This window comes from Bubalus bubalis, chromosome 21, assembly GCF_019923935.1.
Source record: "Bubalus bubalis isolate 160015118507 breed Murrah chromosome 21, NDDB_SH_1, whole genome shotgun sequence".
Classification (NCBI taxonomy): domain Eukaryota; kingdom Metazoa; phylum Chordata; class Mammalia; order Artiodactyla; family Bovidae; genus Bubalus; species Bubalus bubalis.
The window spans coordinates 49567878-49591101 of NC_059177.1; the positions used below are offsets into that span (position 1 = coordinate 49567878).

At 41.5% G+C, this 23224-nt stretch overlaps 1 protein-coding gene across 9 annotated transcripts in view; it reads right to left on the reverse strand.

Moving 5' to 3' along the window:
- Positions 1-18464, reverse strand: part of DOCK3 (dedicator of cytokinesis 3) — a 289619-nt gene extending 271155 nt beyond the window's left edge. For all 9 annotated transcript variants that reach the window (XM_025271944.3, XM_025271942.3, XM_025271937.3 and 6 more), the window contains exon 1: positions 18043-18464. In XM_025271944.3, coding sequence (XP_025127729.2) covers positions 18043-18427 — 385 coding nt within the window. In that variant the 5' untranslated portion in view covers positions 18428-18464. The remainder of the gene's footprint in view (positions 1-18042) is intronic.
- Between the last annotated feature and the right edge of the window lie 4760 nt (positions 18465-23224).

Here is a 23224-nt window from a genome sequence, read left to right on the forward strand (position 1 = left end):
ACTAAATTTTATTCTACAAAAAAAATTCTTTGAGCAGGAAATTTATCCATTTTATCTCATAAAAATTATCAACAAGTAATTCTTAAAGTTTAACATACACAGCCTATAAAGTAGCTGCCATGTAAAGCAAATTAAGCAAGTGAGTCTCTACTTTTAAGTGAAAACCAGCTACTTACAAAGTAAGAACTATTGGGTGATCTTTTTGTATTTCTAGCTAAGAGTACTTCAAATTAAAGACCATCTTCTTAAAATGTGCTTCAAAAACACTACAGGCAAAGAGAAAATTTTAAGAGGGTGAACATGTTTTAATATAAGACATAAGCTAGATATCTCAACTGAGTCCCAAACAAAATTAAGTCATGAGGTGGGGAAGAGAGCTGGTAATGTCTGGTGAGACAGGAGAAGAATAAAGATTTTAAAAGGTGGCTTGCAGAGTGATAAATAGGGAAGGTAAGAGTAGAGGGATGAAGGACAGATGGAAGAGGACAGCAAGGGGTCAGTCTCCCATCCTGGTCAAAGAGACAGTGAATTATTAGGGAGAGATATACACAGAGAAGGCAATGGCACCCCGCTCCAGTACTCTTGCCTGGAAAATCCCATGGACGGAGGAGCCTGGTGGGCTGCAGTCCATGGGGTCGCTAAGAGTCAGACACGACTGAGTGACTTCACTTTCACTTTTCACTTTCATGCATTGGAGAAGGAAATGGCAATCTACTCCAGTGTTCTTGCCTGGAGAACCCCAGGAATGGGGGAGCCTGGTGGGCTGCCGTCTCTGGGGTCGCACAGAGTGGGACACGACTGAAGCGACTTAGTAGCAGCATAAACAGAGGGGGCCTTCCCCAGTGTGTCAGTGGTAAAGAATCCACCTACAATGCAGGAGACATGAGTTCGATTCCTGGGTAGGGAAGATGCCCCGAAGGAGGGCATGGCAACCCACTCCAGTATTCTGGCCTGGGGAATCCCATGGACAGAGAAGCCCGGCAGGTTACAGTCCATAGGGTCCCAAAGAGTCGGATACGACTGAGCTACTGAGCATGCACACAAGTGCAGACAAAGGAGTTAAAGCTTTCTCTCCAAGAATTTGAGACTCAGGAGCACAAGCAGTGCACACACTGATTTAGAGCACAGGTATCAAAAACCTCAGTTACAAAGGCAGCTTGAGAATTCTCAGTAATTAAAAAAATATATATATATGATTAGAAGAAAAAAATATTAACATGTAGCACCATACTTCAGTTTTAGAACCTGTTTCTGTCATTTACCTAATTAAAATAAAGAATTTAAAAGAAAATGCAACCCAAGGTATTAGTTCCATTTACTTTATGAGCTAATAAAAATGTAAAGATCATTTCCTCAATCAATAATCTATTTCCAACTTACAATCTCCAAATACCACAGGGAAAAATACTCTCATATGTATCAAAGTTAGTAAGTCATTTATAAAGCAATAATGCCTACTACAACACAATATTTTCTTACTGAAACTATACATAAACTCTCATCTAGAGTTAGTAAAGATTAGTACAGTGTATTTATTTTATTTTACTGAAGAGGAAAATAGAAGGTAGTTAAGTGATTTGTTCACAATCCTTATAGATTTTCCATGTGAGGAACAGTAGTACCTAGTTCCTGTGAAAATAAATTATATTACTCTTTTCTCTCTCTCTCCTGAATCTAAAATCACTCTTATGCTCCTCCATTTCCATTCCTAAAATTGCTTTTTCCCTTGATTAAAATGTTTCATTGGCTCCCTACTGCCCACAGAATAAAAGCCATATTCCTCCTTGCATCCAAGGCCCTTGACACTCTTGACCAAACCTGCCCTCTCAGTCTCCTCCCAACGACAGAAGACGTGATCTAGTCACTGTTCTGCAGAACAAGTCTCCAGCACATAACCTTGCACGAGCCTCCCTTTCATACGTCACTGTTTCCTACTGCCTGGATCCTCTCCCCTGCTTCCTTTCCACTAACAAAAATCCTCTCCACTCATCAAGACTGTTTTTGCACTCTTGGAAATGAATCCTCCAGGCCCTGAGGTCCTCTGGCACATTCTACTTCTATCACATGACTGACCTTAATTGTAGCTTCGTGTATATGTGCATCAAGGAGCCCTCTCACTTTACTGTTCTGTATGCCCAGCATGCCTAACTCTCATGTTTTACAGAAATTGTCCCACTCTATATGATTTCAGTGGGGCTACCAGTCAGACCCTCTCCACCGCCTCCAAGTAGGCATGTAAAGTAGACTGGGCCACGCCATTCACTCCCTGAATCTTCCCAACAGGAACTAACTCTTTCCTATCCCATCATGCAGTGTAAAGATGTAACCCCAGAGCTGCCAGGAGCTATGGTCCCCAAAGTGAAAACAGTAAATTTTTTGAAGTTAATGACTGCAAAAAATAATTCAACACATAGGCATATACCAAAATGTAAAATGGCAACACAGATATCCTGATATGTTGAGGCCCTGATCCCAGTCTTCTGAGGTCAGATCCATTCACGCCTTTTTTAGTTATATGAACCAGTAAATTCTCCTTTCTGCTTCAGTTTGAGATGGATTTCTAATAATTATAATTGAAAGAATCCCCGTGGAAAACAGTATGGAGGTTTCTCGGAAAACTAAAAATAGAATTACCGTATGATCCAGCAATCTCACTTCTGGGCATAGATCCAGACAAAACCATAATGTAAAAAGATACATGCACCCCTATGTCCACAGCAGCACTATTCACAACAGCCAAGACGTGGGAACAATCTCAGTGTCCACCGACAGACGGATGGATACAGAAGATGTGGTACATATATACAATGGAATATTGCTCGGCCATAAAGAGTAAAATAATGCCATTTGCAGCTATATGGATGAACCTAGAAATTACCATACTAAACAAAGTCCAAAAGAGAAAGACAAATACCAGGTATTCAATAAATATTTCTAGACTAATTCCTATCTTCCAGTGGTTTTACATAAGATTCAATGATATAGTTTTTGGGGGTTTTTTTTAAGACTTTTTAGGGGATCAGTGTCTGAATTCAAGACCCAAATAGCCAAACTGTATGACTTTGAGTAAGTTACCAAATCCCTCTGACCTTGGTGATGCCATCTGAAAAATAAGAACACTGTGTTACATTATGGTCCCTTCTAGATCTAAAGTTCCAAATATATAATTATTAGCTAAAAATTCTTGTCTACTTGCATTGTTTTAACTACTAATTTCATAAAACTTCCTTAATCTAATATTCACAATCATCTAGATTAAAGGTCTTGAAAGTAGGTAGATCTGTATAGTCTTCCTTCATTGTTCCCCAGAACCTCAGTTAAGTTCAGTTCAGTCGCTCAGTTGCATCTGATTCTTTGTGTCCCAGAGCCTAGTACATACCAGATCTTCTGTAAATGTCTACTAAATCAATAAAAGAATCCATTTGAAGTATCTTCACTTTCCAGTTTGACTTGTATTTTGAATTTCATGTTACTACCTGTTTTTCATTACCTCAGGAAACCTCCTCCTCTACTTCTGTCAAGAAACAAAGTTTAACTTTCTTTTCCCTTTTGTGGTTTCTGCAACAAACTATAGTTGATACCATCTTGCCAATCCCTGTAACATGTAATCTCAGTATCATCTTTATCCTCCACCTTCTAATCACAACTGAAAATAATTTCAAACTCTATTTTCAGAGCTGAATTGTTTAATAATGTCTATCAACTTATACCTTCATTTAAATACGTTTGAAAGGCTTTCACCAGTCTACAATAATTGCATGAGTTCCTTTCTCTCAATGTTGGAGTTTATTTTAAACTACATACTCTCTATGAAGTGAACAATTAGGGACTATCCAGAAAAAACATCCCGAAGTTAAAGTATATTTAAGAACCACTCTAGGGGCTTCTTTGATGGTCCAGTGGTTAAGAATTCACCTGCCAATGCAAGGGACACACGTTTGATCCCTGGTCTGGGGAAACCCCACTTGCCGTTGGACAACTAAGCCCATGTGCCACAACTACTGAAGCCCGAACACCTGGAGTTTGTGCTCCACATGAGAAGCCACTGTGATGAGAATCCACTGCCTGCCACAACTAGAGAAAGTTCATGCACAGCAACACAGAACCAGCACAGCTAAAAATAAAAATGTTTTAAATGGGCAAAGTACTGAGTAGACATTTCTCCAAAAACAATACACAAATGGCCAATAAACACATGAAAAGATGCTCGACTTCACTAATTATTAGGGAAAATGCAAATCAAAACCACAGTGAAATACCACTTCACACCCATTTGGATAGCCGTTTATAAAAAGCTTTTTTAAAAAAAATAACAAGCATTAGCAAGGATGTAAAGAGACTGGAATCCTTGTGCATTGCTGATGGGAAAGTAAAAATGGTACAGGCAATACAGAAAATAGTATGGGTGGTTCCTCAAAAAAACTAAACATAGAATTACCAAACGCTAAGTAATTCCAAAGAATTTAAAAACAGGTAGTCAAACAGGTACTTGCATGCCAAATGTTCATTACAGCATTATTCACAACAGTAAAAGAAACAACCCAAGAGTCCATCAATAAAGAATGGGTAACCAGGAGACTGGAACCGTCTTACATACACTACTATGTATAAAACAACGAATGAGAACTTACTGCATAGCACAGGGAGCTCTACTTGGTACTCTGTGATGACCTAAGTGGGAGGGAAATTCAAAAAACAGGGGATATGTGTACACATATGGCTGATTCACTTTGCTGTACAGCAGAAACTGGCACATCAGTGTAGAGCAACTATACACCAATAAAAAATAATAACAATAAACAACTCCTCCTCCTTCCTGGTTTTCCTCATGATAACAAGATGGCTATCACAGTACCAGATGTCTTACCTACATGCAGCCATCCAGAGGGGAAACTGCCCCCTGCACAGACCAAATCTGCATTAGGCTGTATCACTCCCAGATCACTGCCTCTGTTCCAAAGTCAGGTCTTCCTATGGAGCGCAGCCTTGGCCATGAGTTAGTTCTTTTAACAGGCCTAAGGTTTTCATAAAGGCACTAAATCTCCAAAGGAAAGCAAAGGGGCCACTTCTGTCTTTCACAGAGTTGATTACCCAGTTTTCCATGCACAAGTTCAATTCAGATTTAGCTTGAAAATGCATAACTAGGGAAAGAAGTAAAGGGCAGAGTGGCTGGCAAATAGGGAAAGATAAAGAATAATACTTGAAGTAGCTACAGAGAACAGAAATGAAGAGAGTTAGAAAGAATATCAAAACAAAACTATTATTTCAAGTCACTGATACCAAGCTGATGGAGTCTCACACATCCTCAATTCACCCTCGTCTGTTCCTCTCCGTGCATGCTCGGTCATGTTCAACTCTTTGTGACCCGATGGACTGCAGTCTGCCAGGCTCCTCTGTCCATGGAATTTTCCAGGCAAGAATACTGGAGTGGGTTGCCATTTCCTACTCCAGGGGATCTTGCTGACCCAGGGACCAAAACCATGCCCTTGCATCTCCTGCACTGACAAGTGGATTCTTTACCACTAGCACCACCTGCAAATTTGGAAAACTCAGCAGTGGCCACAGGACTGGAAAAGGTCAGTTTTCATTCCAATCCCAAAGAAAGGCAGTGCCAAAGAATGCTCAAACTACCGCACAATTGCACTCATCTCACACTAGTAAAGTAATGCTCAAAATTCTCCAAGCCAGGCTTCAGCAATATGTGAACCGTGAACTTCCTGATGTTCAAGCTGGTTTTAGAAAAGGCAGAGGAACCAGAGATCAAATTGCCAACATCCGATGGATCATGGAAAAAGCAAGAGAGTTCCAGAAACACATCTATTTCTGCTTTATTGACTATGCCAAAGCCTTTGACTGTGTGGATCACTATAAACTGTGGAAAATTCTGAAAGAGATGGGAATACCAGACCACCTGACCTGCCTCTTGAGAAATCTGTATGCAGGTCAGGAAGCAACAGTTAGAACTGGACATGGAACAACAAACTGGTTCCAAATAGGAAAAGGAGTACGTCAAAGCTGTATATTGTCACCCTGCTTATTTAACTTCTATGCAGAGTATATCATGAGAAACGCTGGGCTGGAAGAAGCACAAGCTGGAATCAAGATTGCCGGGAGAAATATCAATAACCTCAGATATGCAGATGACACCACCCTTATGGCAGAAAGTGAAGAGGAACTAAAGAGCCTCTTGATGAAAGTGAAAGTGGAGAGTGAAAAAGTTGGCTTAAAGCTCAACATTCAGAAAATGAAGATCATGGCATCCGGTCCCACCACTTCATGGGAAATAGATGGCGAAACAGTGGAAACAGTGTCAGACTTTATTTTTCTGGGCTCCAAAATCACTACAGATGGTGACTGCAGCCATGAAATTAAAAGACGCTTACTCCTTGGAAGGAAAGTTATGACCAACCTAGATAGCATATTCAAAAGCAGAGACATTACTTTGCCAACAAAGGTTCGTCTAGTCAAGGCTATGGTTTTACTTGTGGTCATGTATGGATGTGAGAGCTGGACTGTGAAGAAGGCTGAGCACTGAAGAATTGATGCTTTTGAACTGTGATGTTGGAGAAGACTCTTGAGAGTCCCTTGGACTACAAGGAGATCCAACCAGTCCATTCTGAAGGAGCTCAGCCCTGGGATTTCTTTGGAAGGAATGATGCTAAAGCTGAAACTCCAGTACTTTGGCCACCTCATGCAAAGAGTTGACTCATTGGAAAAGACTCTGATGCTGGGAGAGATTGGGGGCAGGAGGAGAAGGGGACAAGAGGATGAGATGGCTGGATGGCATCACTGACTCAGTGGACGTGAGTCTCAGTGAACTCCGGCAGTTGGTGATGGACAGGGAGGCCTGGCATGCTGCGATTCATGGGGTCGCAAAGAGTCGGACACGACTGAGCGACTGATCTGATCTGATCTGATCTGATCTGAGCGCCACCTGGGAAGTCTATATTCCCACCACCACCACCACCCCCAAATTCCCAGAAAGCATCACAGCCAGATGAGAAAAGTAATAAACAAACGAGAGAACCACTGACTGGAATTCATGATTTTCCTTGGGATTTCAGTAAGAAAGCAAACAAGCATCACTGTATTATTGTTATAATGACTTGTTTGCGTTAACAACATCCAATAGTCAGAAAATCCAGTTAAACAATTGATGCCAAAGAAGTTGAAATGGTAGTACAGGACACTATTTTTGTAATGCTTCAGAATTTATTCCTCCAAGGCTGTATCAACTTTGAAATTTCTGAAGATACAAATCTGTGGAGAAAATGATGCCCCATACTTTTGAGAATGCAGAAAAGCAAGTACTCTTACTGTCCTGGGGATAGTTAATTTCTAACAACCAACTGCTCAGAAGAAGATTAGATAAATCACAGTACCTAATACAATGCCTGATGGAATAGCAGTCATTAAAACAATGACATTCCAGTTATAAGAAAAGGTTTGTAGTAGAACAGATTTAAAACAAAAACTGTTGGGACTTCCTTGGTGGTTAAGACTCTGCACTTCCACTACAGCAGGCATGGGTTCGATCCCTGGTCATGGAACTAAGATTCCACATGCCATGCAGCCTGGCCAAAAAATAAATTACTTGTGCTTTAAAAAATAAAAGACTTCTATGACAATATAAACAGTACAGTCCTAAATTTATTTTAAATGGCTGCATCAGAAAAAAAGACTGGAAAGATATTCCAGCATGTTTTGAGGGGTTATGTCTGAAAATAAATCGTATCTTAAAAATAAGATATCACCCTTATTTTCTTTTTTGTGTATTTTTCTGTATTTACTGACATATCTATAATGAACCTGTATCTTATGTAATCAGAGCAGAAATGTTATACAAAAAAGAAAAACCTCAAATGTATTCAACATATTGAATTCACAATACAGGGCAGAACAAAACATATTATTTATAGTAAACTCCAGCAAAAATCTTTTCTTGGTATTTTTAAAGGTTTAACCTTTAGTTTTCAGGAAAAGTCATTCATCTAAAACACAGCTTCCCCAAAGGTGTCAGATGAAAGACATATTGTTGCAGTTAGTTCAAACTGCATCCCAATTATCTGCTACAAGTTTTCTGAATCACTGCCATGATAACTGTGAAACTCTAGGTGAGATGGATTCACACTGGAATCCTACAGGCTTCCACCCAAAAATCAGTCATCTAAACTCAGCCACAGGCAGTAAGCCTTCCTAATAAGTTCAAGAAAGAGAAAAGCTGAGAAAAAAAAAAAAATTGTATTCATGTCACAAATTTCTAATAGTAAATATTATTAGACTTACAGCCTGACTTTTAAAATACTATCAGGATCAACAAAGCAAAATAAAACTCTTCACTAAATTGGACTCCTAATTAAGCATTTATTGATCCCTCACTATGTGCTAGGTCCTGGGGTTACAAAACGTGAAGACAAAATTCCTTGTCCTTGAGAAGCTCAATCCCTCAAGGCAAAGAGATGCAATTAAGCATGATCTAAAGGGATAAGTGCCATAACTAGAGGTTGGTACCAACTGCTGCAGGAGCAAAAAGCAGTGCTTATTACTGGGCAGAGCTGGGGAAGGCATCAAAGAAGAGGTGACATTTCAGTTTTTTAAGGTGGCATTCCTCAGGCAGAGAAAGGTAGTCGCTGCATTCTTGTCATATTATAAGAACTGAGCAAAGTGACAAAGGTAGCAAAGTGTTAGGTTTGTCTGGAAAAGGGTGAGTTGTCCAGCGTATCTAAGGTGTCGGCGATGTGGAAAGAAAACAGAAACAAACTTAAGAAAGGCTTGGTGCCTCCCTTCCTCCAGTTCATGAAGATGGAAACAGACTTCGGGTCTTTTTAATGCTAATGTATCTTCGTCATTTCCCACACTGAAAAGAAAGGCCACACAGACCTCATAGCAGCACCCTTCCTCCAAGGCCATAAACCCCACTCTGGCCAGGAGCCCACCCAACCCCAAACACTCTCAGGTTCACAGGTGGCACAGGCACGGCTGGCACTGTCAAGAAATGTTCCGTAAGTCACCCAAATAATATGCACTCAAAACACAACAAAGCAGAATCTACTCCTTTATAAACTGGACACTTCACTCTAGGTAATAAATTTTTTTTTCCCTATTCTGTTCAACATTTTTATCAGCTCACTTGGAAAAGGTCAAAAAGCAGGTTTATCAGTTGCACAGGTAAAAAAGTTCAAGGAAATAACAGGTGGGATGACAAACCCAAGCTACAAAAGACTTGACAAGTTGTACTAATAAGCCAAATACAGGGAACCTACTCCTCAACTTAGGACCAACATGAGGAGCCAAATACGCTCTCCCTCAATGAAATGTAACGAAAATAAATGTAAAATCTTTTTTAAATGAAACTAAAGTTTTACATTCATGTCTATTATCAATAGCACACATTCAGGATGCAAGAGATCTAGCTTGACTTCAGTTCATATGAAATAAAATCTAGAACTTAGCTGTTATGAAACCAATATGAGTAATTAGTGTGAAATGGCAGATGAAAAGTCTCCAAATATCAGGTTTTATACCACATTAACAAAAAACATCCAATTCAATCCTAGAAATATGTGTATGAAACCTTCTACATGCCTGGAACTGAGTAATATCTGTCAAGAACACAAAGAAACAGTTACCCCTGTGACACACGGGCTTAAACTGTACAGGTCCATTTATATGCGAATTTTTTCAGTAAATACAGTACTTGTATTTTCATTTTACAGATCTCTAAATCAACTAAATGTGTGGGAAAATTTGTATTTAATTAGAGATCACAATATGTGGAATCAAAGGAACCACGGTTGAAGTTCTGATTCTATTCAAATTGTTTCAGCTTCTTGCCCTAGGGTGAGTCATTTACCAACTCCTTTGTCCTTGAGACAGAAATAGAACACAGATTTTTGACTGTATGAGAGGTTGCCCCCAATCCCCTGCATTATTCAAGAGTCAATTGTAAATAAGCCATAATCTCTCTCTTTTTTTTTTTTTAACCACACCAGGCTAGCTCTTAAGAGTCCCGACCAGGGGTCAAACCCGTGCCCCATGAAATGCACTGGAAGCACAGAGTCTTAACCAATGGACTGCCAGAAGTCCCAGCACAATCCCTACTTTTAAGAGTTTACAGCCTATTGATATTTGGCAAAACTAATACAGTTATGTAAAGTTTAAAAATAAAATAAAATTAAAAAAAAAAAAAAAAAGAGTTTACAGCCTAAAGCAGAGTTTTTAAACATGGGTCACAATATCAACTGAGTTGCCACCCATGTTTTTTAATGGAAGTAGAAACGAACAGAAACACCAGAGTACACTCTACAAAGTACTATATCATGAAACTTCTAACTTTTTCATGTGTGTGTATAGTGTAAACATATACACATAAGAGGTAATATTTTAAATGTGTTTATTATAGATCATAGTCAAAAGTTAGAAGGACATTAATCTTATGGAAGAGGATCAATTAAATATATCACTATAAGATATGAAGTATCACAGAACTTGAATAAAATCTACCTGGTTGGAGAAAGACAGGGGTATGGTCAAGGGTCTAGAAAAAGATGTACAAAGACAGTAATATACGACACAGCCTTAACAGATAGGAAAGAATCTGAGACGAAGATGGGGTTGGGAGGAGGTACCGCATGTAAAACGCTAGTGCACTGGGACGACCCAGAGGGATGGTATGGGGAGGGAGGAGGGAGGAGGGTTCAGGATGGGGAACACATGTATACCTGTGGCGGATTCATTTTGATATTTGGCAAAACTAATACAATTTTGTAAAGTTTTAAAATAAAATAAAATTTAAAAAAAAGAAAGAAAAAAACAAAAAGATACATGCACCCCCAAAAAAATAAATAAATAAAATAAAATGAACAAAGACATGAAGCAGCAATTAACAAGAAGGGTTTAATAGGTGGCACAGATTGTACCGGCACATGGCAGCAATGGTATAATTAAGTCCAGACAGAAGAACTTGGGGAAAGTTCAGTTTGGCTAAAGTGTAAAGTACAAGCAAGTCAGCAAATGCAGCTGAAAAATCAAATCTGAGCCGTAACATGCAAGTGCTAGGCACACAGCAAACACTTAGCCACTGGTCTTATTCACCATCCCTGGAGCCTTAAACCAGATCATCTTTAAGATGCCTCACAATTCTAAAATTTTATGAATAACTGAAGGGCTAAGACAGAAGTTATTTATACGTAGACACAGAACACAAACTTATAAGAAATTACAAGGAGTCTATTCAACAAGGAAGAATGTTCTCATCACAGCTAACAATAAAATGGGCCATCTCAAAAAGTGGTGAGGGCACTGTCATGAGATGTATTTGAAGAAAAGTCAAAGTACGATACTAAGTCTGTAATATAAAGTTCTTCATTTATCATACAGTAATTCTTCCATCAATTTTTGTTCTCATTCATCAATCGACAACAGCTCATGAATGAGTTCTGAAAAGAGAGGGAGAAACAGATGGAAACAGGAGGTTGGGGTTTTACTCCTATTGTAGATAAGTGGAAAAACAGAAAGTTTCTGAATGACAGTTCCCAACGTAGTCATTATTTTTACTAGAATGTCCTAATGTGTGATATAGCAAGTCAACTCACATACTTGGGCCACAGCTAAAATAATTTGGCAATGTACTTCTGAAAAAAATTTTAAAGTTCCCAGAACCTTTATGTGGAAAAAAAAAATCTTGCTTTTCTATACAAAATCTGTCAAGAGGGGCTATGTAAGAGTCTTTAAAGCATAATCATAATAAACAGATTTGTTCATTATAGTAAAAGTATAACATTGCAATTAAAGTCCTAATATAGCATATCCAATAATGCTTACACACTGCGAATAAACTCAGATCATTCTTCTCATCAAGAATAAAGATGCAATAATTCAAAAAAGATTCATAATACAAACCATTAAAAACTGAAATTCAGCACCAGTGTAAAAGTATGGTATGAATAAAAAGTACTTTCAACTTCAATGACCATTCTTTTGAGACATCATGCTTCAGAATGTGTCTAAAAATGACAGAAAACGGTGTCATTTACAATTAAGCTTTTTATTTCTAAAGCACATTCTCTCATAACACTGCATGATAAAATTAGCCATAACATTTGTATAGTCTATAAAATATTATTCCATATTGACTTTTCTGTTAAAATGTTGATAATTTCCTGCTGATTATTTCCTGCTTACAGAATGGCAGATCAAAACAAAGCCATCTTGATTTAAGGAGGCACTCAATAAACATTTGCTGAAATCAACGATTTTCTTCTCTACTAAAAATGCCTCTTTAAAAAGAAGACAATAGTTACTCCTGGGCATATACCCAGAGAAAAATATGGTCTGAAAAGATAAACGCATCCCAACCTTCACTGCAAGCACTGTTTACAAAAGCCAAGATATGGAAACAACTTAAATGTTCACTGACAGAAGAATGGATAAAAGGATGTGATGCATACATACAATGGAATATTACTTGGCCATTAAAAAGAATAAAATCATTCCATCTGCAGCAATATGGATGGACCTAGAGATTGTCATACTGAGTGAAGTCAGACAGACAGAGAAAGAAAAATATCATATGATATCATTTATATGGAGAGTCTTAAAAAATGATACAAATGAACTTATTTACAAAACAAAAACAGACTCACAGACTTAAGAGAAGGAACTTATGGTTGGCAGGGGGAGGTGATGCGGAGGGATAGTCGGGAAGTTTGAGATTGACATGTATTTTTAAACACACTGCTATTCTTAAAATGGATAACCCAACAAGGACCTACTTAGAGCATAGGGAACTGTACTCAATATTCTGTAACAATCTAATGGGGGAAAGAATTTGAAAAAGTATGTACAACTCAATCACTTTGTTGTACACCTGAAACTAACACAACATTGTTAATTAACTGTGCTCCAATATAAAATAAAAAGTTTTTAAAAAAGGAGGGTAATAGTACCCAACATACTCCTCAGGGCTGTTAAAAACCTGCCTTCTGAATTGTCAAGCCTTGAATCTGTTCCCATCAGCAATGCAAATCATTATATCCAGAAGCAGAACAATAAATACTATGCAGTCTTATAAAAATGCCTAGTATAGAAATAAATGTTCTTAAATATAACTATCCAATTTAAGTTTGGAAGCCTTTATTTTTTGAGCCAGAGACACACACTGCTGACAAATTCTTTTCAGAGATAACATGGTATAACAAAAGCAGCTGTGGATCAGAATCCCAAAGTCCTAGGTTCAAATCTCAAATCGGCACTTCATTGGCTTAAGTATCTTTAGTCAGTCACTTGATTTCTTTCTGCTAAAGTTTCTTTCTCATCTGTTTAAAAAAAAGTGGGGACAGGTGATATTATGGTGTCAGGCTCAAGCAGGATCATGACATGGAAGTTTCCCTGTAAACACTAAACCCCTGACCATAAAACATCAAGCACATCCCCACTTTCCAGAACAAAATTAAGTCCTGGGTATGTGACATCTTCTCTACCTCTGATGGATGCTTTACCTCTGAGAGGTACGGGGCCCTTTCAGAGGCTTCAAAGGACAGGATTCCCTGACAAGGCAAGTAACCGAAGAGCCCATGCCGGCCCACTGTTTCAGAGTTGTGTCCATTTAACAGCAGACTTAGTGAGATTCTGGGAACACTGGTTCTTTCGATCTGGTTTCATAGACCTAGTCCCTTCCTACCTTCACATGCCTCTACAGCACAGGCTTATTAGAAGTTAAATTTCTTTTAAAAATCAGGGCTTTTTTTAAGTTTATTTTTTTCTTCTATCTGGGGAAAATCAAACCAGAAGGAAATCAGGTAAAAATCAGGCAGAAAATATGCATTGTTTTTAAATAAGAAATAATTATGACATCCCAAAACTAAAATAGTGGTATTCTGGTCAGTAATGAGGAAATTTTTTTTCATAGACTGCTAAGTGGGGATTAAAAAAGAATAAGCAGTAATCACTCTTAAATCATTACAAAATTTACCTCATGCAGTAGAATAAAAAAGACGACTTATGATGTAGCTTCCACTTAGTGGCCAAACTAAAACACATATACTCAAACCTGCTATTCTATTCTAGGAGTTTAATTACAAACTCTCATTTCATCTATTGGTGGTGTTTACTGCTGCTGCTGCTGTTAAAGGGTGAGAAAAGTATTTGCTTGCTCTTTGGTTTCTATACTTGGTAGTTTGGGTGCAATCAACATGGGAAAAGACAGGTGTTTCACAAAAATGGTTGGATTTTTTTCTCACCTAATGCACTTTAGAATACGAAGCTTCTTGAAAAGGTAAAATTAAGAATGGAAAGATGCAAGGCTTTCCAAGTTATTTATGGCAACAGAACTGGAAAGCAGAGAATCTCTAAAAGGGAGAGAGAGACCTAAGGAGTCAGAACACAGGTTACAAGGGTTCAGTAAAGAACAGCTCCTTGTAATACTAGAGAATGGCAGTAAAAGGTCAAGTATATGACAAAACATTACCCACTTACCAGAAGAAAATTAACAGGAATATTCAACTGCTGAAGGACAAAAAGGACTAACAATCTCTGAGATCCAGTTTCATCATCTGTATAATGAAAACAACCTTAGGACTGTCACCCCCAGCACTGACCAGCCCATCACTGATCTTCAAAAAAGGGTAGTTTCTTCTGCAAGCCAGAAGGGAATGGCACAATATACTTAAAGTGATGAAAGGGAAGAAACTACAGCCAAGAATACTCTACCCAGCAAGACTCTCATTCAGCTTTGACGGAGAAACCAAAAGCTTCCCAGACAAGCAAGAGTTATGAGAATTCAACACCACCAAATGACCTTCACAATAAATGATAAAGAAACTTCTCTTGGTAGGAAACACAAGAGAAGGAAAAGACCTACACAAAATAAACTCAAAACAATTAAGAAAACGGTAATAGGATCATACATATGGATAATTACCTTAACTGTAAATGCACCAAACTTAAATGCACCAACCAAAAGACATAGACTGGGCAGATGAAAACATATGCATGTATGCACTTCCACTTGCCACATGACTCTACTTAACCCCCCAAACTGCATGTAATTATTTGTAACTGTAATGATCATTTTTGTCTGGCTATTTATTGTGAAAACTGATAAACATCTTTAACTCTCGTGGGGGGAAAAAAAAAGAGTAGTGTCCGCCCCTCCCTCTAAACTCAATCACAGAACATTACAATGGAAAAGAGAAATTCAGACATCACTTAGCCCCTAGTGAATAAATCAAATAATTTGAAAATGTCACAACCTGTACAGAATTTGTATATCATAAAAGATTTTAAAGGCATTAAGGTATTGCTACAGAATCTCAAAAATCTTATCGAGGTCAAATACAGATGAACAGCTGCAGTGGGAGAGACTCCTCGGCCCTGCTGCAACAGAGGACTCCTTTCCTCACCAACATCTAAGCAACTTATCCAGATTGGTGGGAAGAATGTCTAAGTTCTCCCTCCTTGCTTTAAGAATTGTGGATTAGCAAGCAGAGATAGAAATGTGTGCGCCAATCTGCTCGTAAAAATCAAAGTTGAAATGCAAAACATTTTCTCATAGGAATTAATGATAACAGATTTTCAGGCTAGCAATTAAACAATGCAGCTAACACTCCCATTTTTAATTGACTGTTTTTCTCACTATAAATATAATGTTTAGGCTACTTTATAGACTGAACTGGCTTTTATGAAACGGCAAAGAAGTGTAACCCTAATATGCCTATGAAAAAAAATGTATTCTGGGTTTTGAACAATTCACACAGGAACTTTCAGACCACAGCTGAGTAAGAGATAGTAGAAGAAAGCTATGAGAGAAATAGGAAGGGAGTTTCTTTGGCAGAAAGGACAAATAAACTACACAAAATTACAATTGCTAATGTCTTCAGAATAACTGTCTCTCTCATTTAAGAAGCATTTAAGTCCTATCCTGTGCCCAATGCTGTGCCCCTCCACAGGGAAAAATTTTTCTAAAGCTAAACGCACAGTCCCAGAAATGCAGAAATTTCCTCCCATCTTCCTGAGTAAATCACACACCAAATCATAGTGCTTTGAGATTCACATATGCCTATCTTGATGACCTTGCACTGTCTCCATCTCAGAACCCACACACCAGAGGATATGCCTAGGGCAGTTATTACTCTAAGTACTGTACTAAGGGGAAAAGAAGAAATTAACATTTATTAAGCACTTGGTAGGCTCTCATTTGGTTTTCACAATCCTGTAGGTAAATATTATCCCCAACTTACACATTAAGAAAATGATGTTTAAAAAAAAAAAGAAGAAGAAAATGATGTTAAATAACTTGCCCACAACACCTGTAAAGAGAATCCAGGACTCAGAAATCTGCCAACTCTGCTACTCAGAGGTTCCTACCAGAAGGAAAGAAATTACTACTTAGCTGCCAGTGGACAGTTGATCACTTTCACATCAATTATTTGTTTTTCTAATTAAGCAGGTCTGAGAGCAAATTATGGGAAAGATACACCACCAACTCTTCATGTCACAGAATATATTTAGTATTTAGGGAATGCTCCAAGAGAAAGGATAAAACGTTCCCAGAGGTGAATCCTAGCTTTCACATCATTTCCCAATCCCATCTCAATAGACTCTAGCACTAGGGCTCCTTTCAACACTTCCATCCTAGCCTGTATCAACGTGCACTTGTCATTTAGTTGCTAAATTGGGTCTGACTCTTGCGACCCCATGAACTGTAACCCACCAGGCTCCTCTGTCCGTGGGATTACCCAAGCAAGAATAGCGGTGTCAGTTGCCATTTTCTTCTCCAGGGAATCTTCCTGACCCAGGTTTCAAACCCATGTCTCCCACACTGGCAGGTAGATTCTTTACCACTGAGCCACCAGGGAAGTCCCATTGTGCCCTTAGAGCATAACAGATTAAAAACTTGAGAAAGTTGCCTTTCAAAACAAGATTTTCTACCAGCACAGATCTCTCTGCAGGTCCTTAAATTTAAATAATTCAATTTCTACATAATTTGCCTGATGGGATTCCTAGACGTTTGTTACAACTGACAGTTAAAAAGTTACTTTGTAGTTAACTGTGAACTAAACCTTCATTGAGCTGCAGAAAATATGGGAAACAAAAGTCGACGTTCAGACAGATTTCACTATCTAAAATTTTCCATTAAAACTTCAGGGGGGGAAACCTGTACACTCATTTTTCGATCTAACTAAATAAGATGACAGGTGACTTACAATAATGCAATGTGGCTGAACTCTCTTGCATAATCACCACAAAACACACTGTAAAACTAATGTTCAAGCCCTTAAATTATTGAATATTCTTTTCAAAATAATTCAACACTGTAAGAATTATTTAGCTTCTGGAGTTTAACACTTGTAACAGATTTTTTAAAGGGGATTTTAAGAGGAATAACGGTCTCATCTAAAAACAGATTCATCTGTTTCCTAACAAAACCATGACTATAATATACACTAAACACTGGGGCATGTGCAAGAACACTTCCTATTGTAACGTAATTACTCTTTCTAATATTGAAGGCAAAACAAAGTAAAACGGATCAAACATTTCCAGTCAAATGTCTGCAAAATTCTGAATAGAGAAAATGATGTCAACGTATTTTATCCCTTTTTTTTTCCCTTAAGGTTGAGTCCAAAAATAAACAGTCATCCGGCTCATCAACTCAGGGTCAGAAACTCATTAAAACTGAGGTTCGAGAGCAGAGAAAACAGATTCTCAGAAATTGGCTTCTTGGGTAAAACTGCCCCGTGCCCCGCACCAGAAGCCTCGGGCGGCCGCCGGGGCCCTGCCCGCCCCTCCCGCCGGCCGCACCTGCCGAGGCTGCGCTGCCAGCGCCCCCTGCCGCCCTCCGCGCGCCTAGAGACCCGCTCCCACCCCCGCGCCTCGCGCCCGCGCCGCCCCCACCCCGCGCACACCTCGCGCCGAGGCCGCGCAGCCTGCGGGCCGTGGCGGGGGGCGCGCGGGCGCGAGTCGAGGCGGGGCCCGCACGAGGCCGAGAACAGGGGCGCGTCCCCCGAACCCCCGCCGCGACCAGGCCTGAGCCTCACCTACCTACGCCGTATTTCTCTTCCTCTGTGGGGGTCCACATGGCCTGGCCGGGCGCGGCCCCGCGGGCGCGGCGACCGGGCGACAGCGCGGCGTGGACGGCCGCGGGCCCGGCTGTGGCGCACCGCGAGCCGAGGCGGGGGAGGTCAGGCGGCGCGGGGCAGTGGGCGGCGCATCCCTCACAGGCCGTCCGGGATGCCGCCGCCGCCACGTCCGGACCGTGAGGCTCCGCAGGCGGCCCGGCAGTCCTGGTCGGCGCGGGTGAGGGCTCGCCACCTGTCCGTCCCCGCCGCTCTCGCGCCGCCGCTTCGTCCCTCACAGCTTCGCTGCTAGGCTCCCGGCGCCGCCGCGGTTCGGCTCGCCTCAGCGGGCTCGCAGGATGCCCGCGCATGCGCCGCTCCCCGGCGCGCGGGGGCTCGCGCCGCCCGAGCCCGCGCGCGAGCCCCCACGCGCCGGCGCCGCCGCGCGCCAGCGGAGGGAAATCCGCAAGAGGCGATTGGACGGCCCGGCGGGGTCAGGACTGGCTCTCAGGCAGGCCTAAAGCCCTGGGTGGCCCCAAGCTCCGGAGGAGGCGGGGCTGGACAGGTGGGATGCCCTCGGGCCCCCACGGGCTTCGATGTCCAATTTCTCCTGCCAGGCACCCAGAGATCGCAAGTGGAGAGGAGAGAGCAAGGAAGAGGGAATAATACCGCTTTAAGACCCATTCCGCTTTCATCCACAGCCCTGTCACGACCCCATCCCTAGAAAGATCCCTGGTCCCGCAGGGCGAGGTCGCCGTGGGTGAACGAAGTCGGGCACACTCATGGCCCTCGCTCTTTGGACTCTGGGACTCCTTGGTTCTTGTCACCCTGCGTTGGCCTGTGTGGTAGATGTTTGGGGTCAGAACAATCACTGCACCCTTCCTAGTAAGGAGGCACTTGTTCGTTGGGGGCGTGGGGGTGGGGGATAAGGAGTGGTTGTTCCTGCACTGGGCACCGCCTCTGCTGCTCCTAGGTCTCTGTCTTACAGGCCATCCTGAGTTTCTGGTTTGGTCCTGACACTTTCCTCCTTTCTCTCCTCCCTAAGAATCCATTCACTCTTAGGTCTGCAGATATCACTTCGTGACCCTAGATCAGTGGCTCATCAAAGACCAGGGAGGTCTTGGCAACTGCAGGACTTCTCCTTTCCATCTGCATCTGGATGGCACAGTGTTCTTAGCCCTAATGACAGCAGATCCGTACATCGCTGTCACCAGCACCACCAAGTCAAAACCCTGGTGTCACCCCCCACTGTCACTCCTGAGCACTCCGACTCTTCAAAAGCCAGTCCAAGGCATCACCTCCAGAAAAACCTTCCCTGATCCTGCAGCTAGCAGACTGGATCCTTCTTTTGTCTGGGATTCAAGCTGTGTGCCTTTGTGTCTTACTTTTCCTGGAAGACTGTCAGCTCCCAAAAGGCAAACTCCAGGCTACAGTTACTTTTCTGGTCCATCATGATGCAGCCCAGCACCTGACACACACTTGTTGAATAGGAAGTGAGGCTAATACAAGAATATCTTGGTTATCAACAGATCTTGTTGATTCTTCATTCACCATATTCTTTATGATTCATAACTCCTCCCAGGCCTGATTGTGCTCATCTGGATCATTGCCACAGACTCCCATCTCCTCACCTATACACCCCACCTCCCACCAATGAAGGCTGCCCACTCCTGCCCCCTGAAAAATGTTCTGTAAATGACTGAGTTTCTTAATAGCTTGATACATTTTGACCCAAGAACATACTAAAAGACATATCCTCACTTATGTTGCTTTCTCTTCCAGAGAGCTAGACCCCTGCCCAGTGGCCACTGTTGGATGTTTGCCACAGAATGAAGCCCCATTCCCACAAAGCTCTCTCCAGGGAGCTATCCAACAAGAGGTGCCAAGCTACACAGACCCTCTGAACAACATTTTAAGAGCTCTTATTTCATCCCGTAGTTCTACTCCCATTGACTGATATATGTGATGATAATCTCAGAGCCTAAGAACTAGTTTTCCCAAAGTTCACGTACTCCCTGTCTCAATCCATCCTAGATGATGACTTCCCCATATAAAGACAATTCCAATCCATGTCTCCACAGTTCAGCTCAGGGGTGGGAGGGCTTTAATCCCAATTGGCAGAGAAGAGAGGGGGCCAAGGTGAGAGGGAGGGCATCTGATAAGTCCCAGACTCCCACAGTCTTGCTGTTTGCACTAAATTTAGCACATTGTCTTGAGTTGAAGCAAAAGGGCAAAGCACAGGTTGTGGAAAATCAGCATTTAGCAGGACAATGCACCTGCCCTCCTATACCTACAGCATCTGCTCTGAGCCTCTCCTCAGGTTCTCAGTCCACTCACCTACGGAGGCTCTCAATCCACTCTCACCCGGCACAAACATACCGCTTCTGGCATATGAACCGACTTCCAGCTTGCCTCTGAAAATCAGGACCCTCAGTGCCCCACCCTCTCTTGCTTTCCACACACTCTTCCATATGTTCTGACCACCAGGAAACCACTGCACCATTGTTGCTCCCTGTCCCCCATCTTCACCGTTTGTGCTCCACAGGCTCTTTCTGTGGTCCCAGGAACACCTGTTGGTACTCTCATCCCCTATTCCCTCTTGCGTCCTTTTCTCTCGCCCTGACTTCAGAGAAGAATTATCCATTCCGAACCCCTTTATTTCAGCACAATGTATTTGACTCTCAGTCCCCTATGTTCTGGTTTCTGACACTGTCACCTCCAGGAAACTGCTCTCATATAAGTCCCTGCTGCTGCTGCTGCTGCTAAGTCGCTTCAGTCATGTCCGACTCTGTGTGACCCCATAGACGGCAGCCCACCAGGCTCCCCTGTCCCTGGGATTCTCCAGGCAAGAACACTGGAGTGGGTTGCCATTTCCTTCTCCAATTATAAGTCCCTGCTGCTGCTGCTGCTAAGTCGCTTCAGTCGTGTCCAACTCTGTACGACCCCATGGACTGCAGCCTACCAGGCTTCTCCGTCCATGGGATTCTCCAGGCAAGAACAATGGAGTGGGTTGCCATTTCCTTCTCCAATGCATGAAAGTGAAAAGTGAAAGTGAAGTCGCTGAGTCATGGCCAACTCTTCGTGGGGCTATCCCAACTCCAGACACAACCATATACTATTTCCTGGCTCTTACTGGACCTTTGTATACAGTATCCCTCAGCCTGTGTATTTTCCTCTCTTGAAACTCATGGATCCTCCTCACCCTCCAAGGACTGCTTTCCCCAGGAAAACTTCCCCAGCTGCCTCTGGCTAAAGGGGATTTTGCTCTTCCATAAGGAATTTTCCTGTAGCCGTTACCCATCCCACCCTCCTCCAAGAGATCAAATATGTCCACCTTACACATTGACAAACATTTGTGTCCTTCAGTGGTAAAGATTGCTCTTCACTTATTTTTACCCCACACAGAGACTAACATGGTGCCTGCCACCTAACAGGAATTCGGTATATAGTCTTGGGTGGATGATCTTGTATGTTTTCAAGGAACGTAATGAAGTAGATTGGGAAAGAGAACTGAGAAATTTACTTCAGGGAGTTACAAATCTCCAAATTCAGAAACTTGAGTTAATTAGGGTAAATTTCTCTGATACAGGCACATTGGCTTTAATTAAAAATTCATCAAGACATGTTACTGAGTATCTATTCAGAAGATAAACATGGCAGAGCAATTTATCTAAGAAATAGAGAGAAATGGAGAATTTTCAAACAGTTTGACTTAACACATCACTATTACTTTTGGATCGAACTGCTTACCTCATAATAAATCACATTGTAATAAATGAGTGAAGAGGGAATCAAGTTTTCAACAGGATATTCTTTAAGACTGGTGACTATTAAAAATAGCCTAAAACCAATGGATAAAGAGGGTGTGGTACATATATACAATGGAACATTACTCAGCCATTAAAAAGAATGAAATAATTCCATGTGCAGCCACATGGATGGACCTAAAGATTGTCATACAGAGTGAAGTAAGTCAGACAGAGAAGGAGAAATACCATATGACATCCCTTATATGTGGAGTCTAAAAAGAAATGAGACAAATGAACTTACTTGCAAAACAGAAAGAGACTCACAGACTTAGAGAATGAACTTACTGTTGCTGGAGGGAAGGATGGGGGGAAGGGATAGCTAGGGAGTTTGGGATGGACATGTACACAAGGTTATATTTAAAATGGATAACCAACAAGGTCCTACTGTACATCACTTGGAACTCTGCTCAACGTCAACCTGGCAGCCTGAATGGGAGGAGAGTTTGGGGGAGAATGGATACATGTATATGTATGGCTGAATCCCTTCGCTGTTCATCTGAAACTATCACAACCTTGTTTGTTAATCGGCTATATTCTAACACAAAATAAAAAGATTTTTAAAAATTTAAAAATAGCCCATAACCGAACAGATTTTGTAGTAACATAAATGTGGACAGCATCATCTTTTTGTCTTAAGTGGAACTCAAGTTAATCAACCACTGTTTAACATAAGCAAATTCCGTAACGATGATCCCCCCTCGTTATCTTTGGTGAATGAGACTGGCCCTCTATAAACTCAAGGAGCTACACTTCATATCTCCTCTCCTCATTTTCTGCTGCCTGGAGAATCAGACAGCAGTATTTAAGGAGTCAGCCAGTCTGATGACTCAGCTCATAAAACAATGTGTGGCCACAAAGATGATGTTTATCCAGGAGCATCCTGGAGGCTTTTGCGACTGAAGTCGGCAAGCAGTAAGGCAAGCGGTACATGATGCTCATTCTCCAGAGAGATTTTGGCCATGGTGCCAGAAGCACTCACTTCCCTCACCCAGCAGCTGAGCTCATCTGGTGCTCTGTCCAAGCAGAATGATGGGAAAGCTTCAGAGAAATGCAGCAGGTAGAGAGGCAAGCCCAAGCGAAGTGCAGGTGATGGTGGCGACAGTTCGCCTTCTCTTCGTCAAGAGGTGCTGCAGCTACAGCTTAGGGCCATCTGCACCCCGGGGACAGGTGGCTAAGAGGCTCAGAATACATGTTATCCAACTTCTCTCTCCCCTGCTGGGCTCAACTAGGAATGGGTCTGCTCTGGTTAATAAAGCATCTACAGAGCGGGTTTCCTTCATGGTAAGCTAGTCTCACTTCACCACCACCCCTTATGCTCCCTCAAAGCAACATCTTTTAGGAAACCTTCTCTCGGGAGGT